The sequence below is a fragment of the Paroedura picta genome, chromosome 3, assembly GCF_049243985.1.
Source record: "Paroedura picta isolate Pp20150507F chromosome 3, Ppicta_v3.0, whole genome shotgun sequence".
Taxonomy (NCBI): domain Eukaryota; kingdom Metazoa; phylum Chordata; class Lepidosauria; order Squamata; family Gekkonidae; genus Paroedura; species Paroedura picta.
The window spans coordinates 1,563,184-1,573,382 of NC_135371.1; the positions used below are offsets into that span (position 1 = coordinate 1,563,184).

Consider the following 10,199-nt stretch of genomic DNA (forward strand, 5'->3'; position numbering starts at 1 on the left):
AAACCGGAGCTTACACTTTGATGATTGTTATTAATTATTATTTCCTCATATTTATTTATAGACTGCCGCACTCAGCCCAGCCAGCTCGTGGCCGTTTACATTACAGCATAAAATCAGAATAAAACCATTGTTGTTGTTGTTGTTATCTCCGTTCTAGGCCGCCCCTGCGTGCAGAGCAGGCTCGGGTGGCTTGCCTCTTACAGGACTTGTAAAGGTAAAGGTAAAGGTATCCCCTGTGCAAGCACCGAGTCATGTCTGACCCTTGGGGTGACGCCCTCCAGCGTTTTCATGGCAGACTCAATACGGGGTGGTTTGCCAGTGCCTTCCCCAGTCATTACCGTTTTACCCCCCAGCAGCAAGCTGGGTACTCATTTTACCGACCTCGGAAGGATGGAAGGCTGAGTCGACCTTGAGCCGGCTGCTGGGATCGAACTCCCAACCTCATGGGCAGACAGATTCAGACAGCATATCGCTGCCTTACCACTCTGCGCCACAAGAGGCTCTTACAAGGACTTGTACAAAGTTAAAATGATGAAAACATGTTTCTGGCAAGGGCTTGGAGGAGGAGCTGGTGTCACTTCTTAAGTGCCACTCAGGGCTCAACAGCCACTCAGGGCAGCTGTCCCGCCCCTGAGTGCCCCCTCCTCCAACCAGCTTCCTAGTTTGTCCAGTGGCCAGCCAATTGCCTTCCATGCCCCACCCCTGACCACCCCCTCCTCCTTCCACCTTCCTCCGAGGCTCAGAGGCTGCAGATCCCTGCTGGAGCTGCCCCTGCAAGGGGGGGGGGAGGGAGTGGCCACCCACCGAATTCTTCCACCACCCCCCATCCCCAATTTAGCGCCTGTTGTATTCCTGGATGCAACGGGATTGGTCCCTAGTTATAAAATAATACCATGAGCAGTTGTGGGTTCTACTGGCTAGGAGTAGCACCCCCAACTAGGCTAGTGGGGTTTGGAGTTCTTTTAAAATCTGATTTCCCCCTTGGGAGGGAAGGGTTGGGTGGGCATCACTTGGAGAAGAGGCAGGGAGGGGGCGATAGGCTAGCTGCGTTCAATTACATTAAAGGTGGCCATGTCCAAGCGGGGGCCAACTGGTTTGCTGCATCTTTAGCCATAAGGACTAAGCGCCATAGGTTCGAATGATGAGAAAGGAGGTTCTGCTTAAATATTAGGAAGCGTTTTCTGAGGGTGAGAGCTGTTTGTGGGTGGGATGGGCTGCCTCGGAGGGTGGAGGAGTCTCCTTCCTTGTAAGTTTCTAGGAGGATACTGGATGCACACCTGCTAGGAGGATGTGGTTTCCAAGTCCCCGAGAAGAGGGGTGGACTGGATAGTCCTTGGGGGTCTCTTCCAGCTCTGTGTGTGATTCTGACTCTGAAGCAGAAGGATGGGCCAATGGCTAGTCAAGAGGGAGGGACTTTGGAGAACCGACAACAGCTTGTCCTGTGGAGGAATGTTCTCTTCCCCAGAGCATCCCTTGCCCAAGGAGGGTGTCATGGCCCCTGAAAGACCAAATCTCTGGTAAGGTGGGGACCAGTGGAGCTGCTGATGGTCTTCTAGCCTTGGTTGGGGGAACATATCCTGTGTTAATACACCCTTCCCTCCCTTTATGTGAGTTTCTCTTCAGGCCTGAGTCAGCTGTAGGTTGATTCTTATGAAATTCTACATTTCCCATTATCTTTCCTGTATCAAATGATTTTATTCCCAGAACGAGGTACGCCTCACCAATACTCTGTCTGTTGCATGCCTACTTCACATTACAAGTGAGACTATTAGATCTTTGCTTCCACTTGATCTTTTATTGCAAGATAACTATTTGCATCTTTAATTACAATCCACTCAAAAGAAAACTCTCCTGTCCATTACTGCTACATTGGTACAGGATGAGCTCATAAAATCATCTAATCTTATCCAAATATAAGCTGGAGACATTCAAGGTGTCCTTTTTAAGGAGACGTTCCCAATACATTCCATTTCTCATACTTACAGATTGTTAACACCACCTAACAAATACTTTTCGTTTCACTGTCTCCCTTAATAAAGGTTCACATTCTTGGTTAATACTATCTTAAAACTTCAAGCCCCATGCAGAGTTATCTAGACATGAATGTCTTCATCATCATAAAATACATAAAACCTGTTTTTTTCATTCCTATAGCTTCTTACCATAACCACGTCTATCTAAAAACAGTTATTATGCGGTTCTCCTATCTATGAATATCTCTTGGCCCTCAACCGATACTCACCTCCCATCTTTGAACTGTATCCTTCCTTCTGTGAAGTCTGGACATTCTTGCCATGACCAGATGTTTTCCTGGCTGGTCTCTAGAATAATATTCTTTAATATGGGTTAGGCTGTTTCTAGTCTACAAGCGTGTCCTGTTTGCTGGCACCAAAAAGCGGTTTCTAGACATCAGAGTTTGTACAGCAATTCCAGGGTCTGATGTCAAAATAAGTTCCAAGGTTCAGACACAGGTCAGGTGACACTCACAGCTTTGGATCCAAAGAGAAATCCAAGAACAAGGTCACAAAGGTACAAGCCAGTGTCAAGGAAAAGAAGCCACTCCGGCAGCCAGATCAGTTGCTAACAGTTGCCAGATCAGTTGCTAACAGTTGCTTCCTCACAGCCACGCCCGCCCGTCAGTCACGTGTTGCATCCTGCACCTGCCGGCTACCTCAGTCCTGCTCCTGCAAGCACTCATCCTCACTGTTGATGCTGGGCTGGTGCTGTGCTGCACCTCATCTTTCTCTGACAGAATTCCCAAGGCTCTGGTAATGGCAGAGGGCGAACTGATAACGCTGGAAGGCTGAGGATCCAGTGTGCTGATTCCTGGCTGAGGATCTATGTCTGGCCCCTCCGAGACTGCATTGCGTCTGTGGGTTTATTTTATATAGGAATTTATACCCAAACCTTCACTCAAAGGTCCCAGGGCACCACACAATACAGAATTAAATAATTTAAATTACATTATAAACATTTAAAACATAACCCCCTCCCTCTTTCACACCCTGGCAGGACAGCTCACCGAGGGAACTGGATATCAAAGACCTGGATGAAGAGGTGTGTATTTACCAGGTGCCAAAAACCATATAATGAAGGTGCCTGGCAAGTCACCCAAGCGTGGCTGTGCCACAGTCCAGGGGCCACCACAGAAAAGGCCCTCCTGCAAGGCACCTCCCCTTGCACCTCTGAGAGAGACAGAACTCCAAGAAGGCCTCTCTCCTTGAAATCTCAGTGCTTGGGCAGGTCTGAATGGGAGAAGGCACTCCTTCAAATAACTGGGGACCAAATCATTTAGGACTGAGGACAGGCCTGCTGGCTGCCTCTTCCTCCAAGGAGTTTTCCGTATCTCTGTGCTCTCCTAGGCTTGGCTGGTCCATGACAAAGAGGCCGTGTGATTTTCCTCCTATCCAAAGCTGTTCTATTCTGGGTCCCCCTTACTGGCATCTTTACTTGAGAAATTAGGCCAGTTTGGATTCTGGACAGCAGAAACATCCTCCAGGATCTTTCTGGTCAAAGCCAGCAACTCTTCCCCTAATCACTGACACAAGGAGGACACTATCCACAAGAACCCATGCCCCCCTTTCTGAAGCAAATGCTACATTGAGCTAGTTCTTTTTTACCTACAATTTCTTCTTGGCAGGTTGTTCTAACAGTACATCTGAAAGACAAATGTGAATGCAACCTTCATGAAGCCTTTAGATATTATTGTATCTAAAACATTTATATACCACTTTTCCACCCAATAAGGTTCCCCACTGTGTTTAACGAGATTAGTTTGGTACCCCACTTTTTACTACTCAAAGCAGTGTCAAAGCGATGTACAATGACCAATCTTTCCTCTCCCCACAACAGACAGCCTGTGAGATAGGTGGGGCTGAGAGAACTCTGAAAGAACTGTGACAGGCACAAGATCAGCCAGCTGACTATACGTGGAGGAGTGCAGAATCAAATCCAGTTCTCCAGACACCAAGCGGGCCCTCTACCTAAAAACAGTTAGAACAATGACTAAGACAAAAGAAAACTATACCCTCTGTTGCTGTCACATTGATCATGAAAGGACAGCAATTCCATAAAATATTAACCATTTCCCTGATCTGTTACGATATGTGCACTGCAGCTGCCAGAATCGTAAAATGAAAGATACCTCCTTCTTTACAAAACAAAGGAGATTTAAAGGTCTCACAGAGGTAGTAGAACCAGGGTGGCTTAGTGACTAGAGTCTGTGACATGACTCCATAAGATGGATTCACAGGACAGGACAAATAACTCACATTTTATAGCAAACTGTATTCAAAATATTTTAACACAGAATTGAATGTGCCTTAGGCAGTACCAGTTCAACCGCTGCCCAACAAAACAACTACCGATGATGATGTCCTCAAGTTTGGCTTTGAGGATGAAGATCTACCAATGCTAGAACTATGTATGCTTTCTCTCTTCTGAGAATTTTTGATGCTAAACATGGCTTAGCGTTAATATGGTTTCCTCCCATGTGTGAATTCTTAGATATATTCCAATTGTTTATTTGGACACTTCCCTGTCCCCATGTGGATTCGTTGATGAACATTTAGGCTGTCACTCCGAGGAAAGCATTTTCCACACTCCAAGCATTTATATGGTTTCTCCCCAGTGTGGACACGTTGATGGAGAGTAAGCTTTGAACTCAGAATAAAGCTCTTTCCACATACCAAGCATTTATATGGTTTTTCCCCTGTGTGGATACGCTGATGAGTTGTAAGCTGTGAACTCTGAGAAAACCTCTTTCCACACTCCAGACATTCATATGGTTTCTCCCCTGTGTGGGTACGTTGATGGGATTTAAGATCTGAAGTCCGAACAAAGCGCTTTCCACACTCCAAGCATTGATATGGTTTCTCCCCAGTGTGGATACGTTGATGTTTTGTAAGCTGTGAACTCTGTGTAAAGCTCTTTTCACAATCTAAGCATTTATATGGTTTCTCCCCAGTGTGGATACGTTGATGGATAATAAGATGTGTACTGTAAGCAAAAGTCTTTCTACACTCCCAGCACTTATATGGTTTTTCTCCTGTGTGGGTACGTTGATGGATAGAAAGGTGTGAGCTCTGAGCAAAGCTCTTTCCACACTGCAAGCATTCATAGGGTTTTTCCCCTGTATGGGTACGTTGGTGGGATTTAAGATCTGAACTCCGGACAAAACGCTTTCCACACTCCAGGCACTTGTATGGTTTCTCCCCAGTGTGGATTCGTCGATGAGAAAATAGGGTGTCACGGCGGGAAAAGCCCTTTCCACACTCTAAGCATTCATATGACTTCTCCTCTGTGTGGATTTGCTGATGAACAACAAGCATGCAATTTGGAGCAAAGCTACTTCCGTTCTCCAAGCATTTATGAGGCTCCTCCCCTATGCTGATTCTGTGATGACTTTCAAACACCTGGCATTCAGGACCTTGAGGAGAGGATTCATCCCCCCTCTTCCATTCTGTTTTACTGAATCTCTTCTGCTGTGTTTCCTCAAGTACATGGTGTTGCGTTTCTCCCTCAGACTTTTTCTGGGGACCCTCAGCCTCTAGAATAAAGGGGAAAAATTGGAAGGCAAAAGCACAGCCAAGTAAATAAGGCCATTAGCTGCTTGACAGGACAGAAATCACTTCATGAGGAAACAGACCTGCCCTGTTATTAAGCCATTCTAGATTCTTCCTTGGATGGAGGTTCCATCACAGACAAGGTGTTCCAGTGGAACCTCCTTGTGTAGACACATTTTTCTACGGAGTGATGCTTTGGATCTGGTCCTCTCCTTGTGAACCTTCTAGGGACTCTAGGTAGCTAACTGTGGGGAAGAAGAAGAAGAAGAAGAGTTGGTTCTTATATGCCGCTTTTCCCTACCCGAAGGAGGCTCAAAGCGGCTTACAGTCGCCTTCCCATTCCTCTCCCCACAACAGACACCCTGTGAGGTGGGTAAGGCTGAGAGAGCCCTGATATCACTGCCCGGTCAGAACAGTTTTATCAGTGCCGTGGCGAGCCCAAGGTCACCCAGCTGGTTGCATGTGGGGGAGCGCAGAATCGAACCCGGCATGCCAGATTAGAAGTCCGCACTCCTAACCACTACACCAAACTGGCTCTCAGGGAACGAGAAGCTGGACTAGAAGGTGTCTCCCAAACAGCTTCCTGCATTCAGGGACACAACTGAACTGTATTCACTGGACAAGGCGTTAGGTGCAGAGCTTTACACCCCAACCACTGAGGCTCAATCTGACCCCCAGACTTCAAATGCTCAACATGTTTTTCATTAGCCTTGTACGTTTCTAACAGGATCAGATCAGATGTTACATTTTTGCGGTCTCTTGGATTTTAACAGCTATAATTTTCCTAACATATTTGTTTGTGTTTACAGTGGTTGGCTGCAGAAATATTCTACTAGAATTGAATATCCTATTGTATTGATTTTCAGTATGTATTCATCACATGGCTTAATTTTTTTTTACTACAAATATTGTTTATGCTTTAGTACTAGCCATTGTTTTGTTTATTTTTGTTGGAATCCCAAGAGAAAGTGCTATCTAGCAAAACGTGTTGGGAATCATGAAAGAATACTGCTCGTTAAAGAAAGGATATCTGAAGATTGAAGACTCCTTGTGTATCTACTGACCACGCTAGAATTGGACGACCAGACAGGTGCCCCTTTGCTTTCATGACCATTCTGTATTTTTCACTGGTCCCATCCTTCTGCTTCTGTAAATACTGCCAAACATGGGCATTTATAGGGGATGACCCAATCCTATTATCTGACAAAATTTTTCCTACCCTGGCACTGAATACCTAGTAAGATCAATCATAATTTTGAAAGCACCTGACTAAACTGAGAAGCTGAAGCACAGCCTCTTTCCCATAGAGGAGCATAAAAGCAGCCCCCTTACACTCAAGGAGACCACCAACAGGGAACATCATCCCTTTCAATCTCACCTGGAAAAGCTGCTCCATGGTAATATTCCTTTGCAAACATCTCCTGAGCCTGAAACAGAGGTGGGGATCACAGAAAGGGGAGAGTTATTGGGGGGGGGGACAGGAAACGAGTAGGGTGGGTTTTAAAAAGTTGGGGTAATCAGTGTGAATTTCAATGGTAACCTTGATCATATCCCATGCCCCCACCCCTCACACCCAGAGTACCAAGATGAATCCCTCTCACCTGCAGGTTCTGGTTCTTCTCCTCCACCTGGCTCAGGAAAAAGCCTTTGGCCAGGGCCAGAGCCTGGGAACTGCTCTCCGGCCGGCACTCCCAGACCCAGCTCTCCACCTCCGGGGGCAGGACAGCCAGGAACTGCTCCAGGATCACCAGGTCCAGCATCTGCTCCTTGCTGTGTCTCTCTGGCTTCAGCCACTGGCAGCAGAGATGGTGGAGTTGACTGCATGCATCTTGGGGCCCCTCAGCCTCCTGGTAGCTGAACTGTCGGGATTGCTGGCACTGCACATCTGGAAGGAAGATGTCGTCTCCTGTCTTCTTCTGCCCAGTTCCTTCCCACAACTCCCTTCTGCTTCCAACCTCTTCAGCATTAAAACCGTTTCCTGATTTAAAGCTGGCTGAGTCTGACTCTCTCCTCATCCTCCCTTCCTCTCCAAACAGCCTTTCCCGGGACCGCTGGGCTGCTTCCGTACTCTGCCAGATTCTTCTGTAAAGCCATGTGCCAGGCCCGTGAGCTCCTGCAAAGCCAAGACTGGGCTCTGGATTGACATTTTATGTGTGCATGTAGGCGTGCATGTTGCCACACACACATGCATATATGTGACATCTGGAAAAGAAAACAATGAGCTCTGAGTCATGACAGTTCCTACGAGAACCGAGGGTGTGAGCCTTCCGGATTTCTGTTTTGTTTTGCAACAACAGACCTCAACTGAAATGAGTGAATAACCATCAGGGGGCAGCAAGACCTGTCCAGATTAGAAGGTCCAATTAGACCTGGGAGGCCCAGGCTGGAGCCCCCTCCCTACCACAACAGCTGGCTGCAGGGCCTTGGGCCAGACGCACAGCCTCAGGCTAACATGCCTGGCAGGATAAAGTCAGAGTCCAGCAGCACCTTCAAGCCCAACTCACGCCCCGAAGAAAGCTTGGCTGGTCTTCAAGGTGCCCAATTGGACTCTGGTTCCACTGCACGACTTCAGACCAACACGGCCACGCATTCGAATCACACCTCGCAGGGCTCTTCTTGGGGCAAACCGGTGAGGGAAGAACGCGGCAACCCGCCAAGGGCCCCCGTGGGGAGAAAAGTGGGGCACACATGATCTCAGCCAGGACAGCTGGCGCTTTAGGGAAAGCTCGCCCAAATAGGGAGCAAAACGACGGAGAGCCACAGCGGAGGGGAGAGGAGAGCCGCCCCGCCGTCCAGGTTTCTGCGCCGCAGCGGAGGGCCAGAAGGACGGGAAGGTGCCGAAGAGGGAGTTCGGGGAGAGCTGCGGAGGGCTCCGGGGAGAGCGGCGTCTCCCGGCTAACAAGAGGACGACGGGCGGGCGGTCAGCGCAGCCCCCCCCACCGGCGCATCTCACAAAGGAGCCCTCGCTCACCTGGCCTCACCTGGCGCCGCCCCGCCTCTCCCGAGCACGCCCGGGGCTCCTGGGAAGGGCGGGCCAGAGGAAGTGACGTCACGAGCCCTTCGGGACGGGCGCCGCTCTAGGCACGCAGACTCTGTCCCTTTAACCCTCTCTCTCCCTGTCTGCAGGAGGGAGGAAGCCCCCCGCCCAGGAGGACCCTCCGCCGCAGACGCTTCTCTTGCGCCCTCAGAACTGCGTGGAGAGACGCTTCTGGCCGAGCTCCCTGGCTCGAGCTCCTCGGGCACCGGCTGCGCGGCTCCTTGCCCAGCCCGAGCGGGGAGTCATGTTCAAGGGGGTCGCCGTGTGGGCCTGAAGGGCCCAACAGAAACAGAGTCCGGTCAGGCTCCTGGAAGACCAACCAGGATCGATTCTCTTCCTCGGACTCATGAACAACCATCATGACCAGGGGTAGTCAAACTGCGGCCCTCCAGATGTCCATGGACTACAATTCCCACGAGCCCCCTGCCAGCGAATTCTGGCAGGGGCTCATGGGAATTGTAGTCCATGGACATCTGGAGGGCCGCAGTTTGACTACCCCTGGTCATGACACTAGAGAGAGAAGGCAAAAGCAAATGGTTATCATATGGCATCATATGGCTTAATTTGGATATTATGACAGTTTGGTAATTTAACATCATTTGCAGGGAGAGGATTTTGTAAAGGAAAACATTCTTCTCTTTCTTCCCTCCTGTTAAAACCATCCATCCTCCCGGGGGGTCCCTAGCCCCTCGCAGCCCACTGGGACACACCTCCGCTTTGTGGAGCCTGCCTAGGAGGGGAGGAGAGACACCTCCCCTTTAACCCTGCAAGAAACTCAATGCCCAGCGAGCGCTACTCCTGTTCCACGGCCGTCTTGGGGTTCGCTTTGCCTCTCTGCCCTGTTGTGGGCCATCCAAAGGAACTAGTTGGTGGCTACGGACTAGATGGATCGTCACTGGCCTGATCCAGCAGGGCTCTTCTGAGGTCCTTTTTCCAGACAAGAGGCACACCTCAGCATTTGTGATTGGTTACAGGTGTTCTAAGAAGTCAGCCCTGGGTTCAAAAGGGGCCATCTTCTGTCCCCTTAGAATCAAGCTGGGGAGGTGGGTGGGTTCTGGCTGGACTAGCTGGTTTGAGCCACCTAAACCAGTTCCTAGGCATCTACCCTTAGCCTTGCTTCTAGTTTGGCTCACTGCCTTGATTGACTTAGAGCAGGGATAGTCAACCTGTGGTTCTCCAGATGTCCATGGACTACAATTCGCAGGAGCCCCTGCCAGCGTTTGCTGGCAGGGGCTCCTGGGAATTGTAGTCCATGGACATCTGGAGGACCACAGGTTGACTACCCCTGATTTAGAGAATTTCCTATTCATCAGGTCCACTTGCCATCCTCCAGGTGCTGGCTGGAAATGGCCACGGATTACAACTCGTCACCAGGTAGCTGAGATGAGCTCATCTATTAATCTTCAAGGTCTGCGACTCCACTTCTAAGGATGTCTTCTCATTATAAAAAACTTGTATCTCAGATATTTTAGTTGAAAACAAAACATGCCTTAATTTCTTTGTTACGAGGGCCAGATCAGACATATTTATTTATTTATTTATTTATTTAGATTTACCGCCCTCCCCGAAGGCTCAGGGCCAAAAATATCATTTTGTCA

General features: G+C 49.0%; 1 protein-coding gene across 2 annotated transcripts; it reads right to left on the minus strand.

Annotated features, from left to right (window-relative positions):
• Window positions 1–1,775: 1,775 nt before the first annotated feature.
• Window positions 1,776–8,620, minus strand: LOC143834062 (uncharacterized). 2 transcript variants are annotated; one of them, XM_077330620.1, is made up of 4 exons: window positions 8,536–8,620; window positions 7,166–7,766; window positions 6,943–6,991; window positions 1,776–5,548 (listed from the first exon to the last, which is right to left on the minus strand). In XM_077330620.1, the coding sequence occupies exons 2-4, from the start codon at window positions 7,577–7,579 to the stop codon at window positions 4,503–4,505; spliced, it is 1,509 nt and encodes a 502-aa protein (XP_077186735.1). In that variant the 5' UTR covers window positions 7,580–7,766; window positions 8,536–8,620; the 3' UTR covers window positions 1,776–4,502. The 2 variants fall into 2 exon arrangements, with proteins under 2 accessions (XP_077186735.1, XP_077186736.1); XM_077330621.1 differs by having other exon boundaries at window positions 8,546–8,619.
• Between the last annotated feature and the right edge of the window lie 1,579 nt (window positions 8,621–10,199).

Excerpts from the sequence above, each read along its gene's own strand:
- LOC143834062 (XM_077330620.1), bottom strand. The coding sequence starts at position 7,579 with ATGAGGAGAGAGTCAGACTCAGCCAGCTTTAAATCAGGAAACGGTTTT. Across the intron at positions 6,992-7,165 it reads AGAAGAACCAGAACCTGCAG|GCTCAGGAGATGTTTGCAAA; the intron begins GTGAGAGGGATT and ends CCTCTGTTTCAG. Across the intron at positions 5,549-6,942 it reads CCATGGAGCAGCTTTTCCAG|AGGCTGAGGGTCCCCAGAAA; the intron begins GTGAGATTGAAA and ends CCTTTATTCTAG.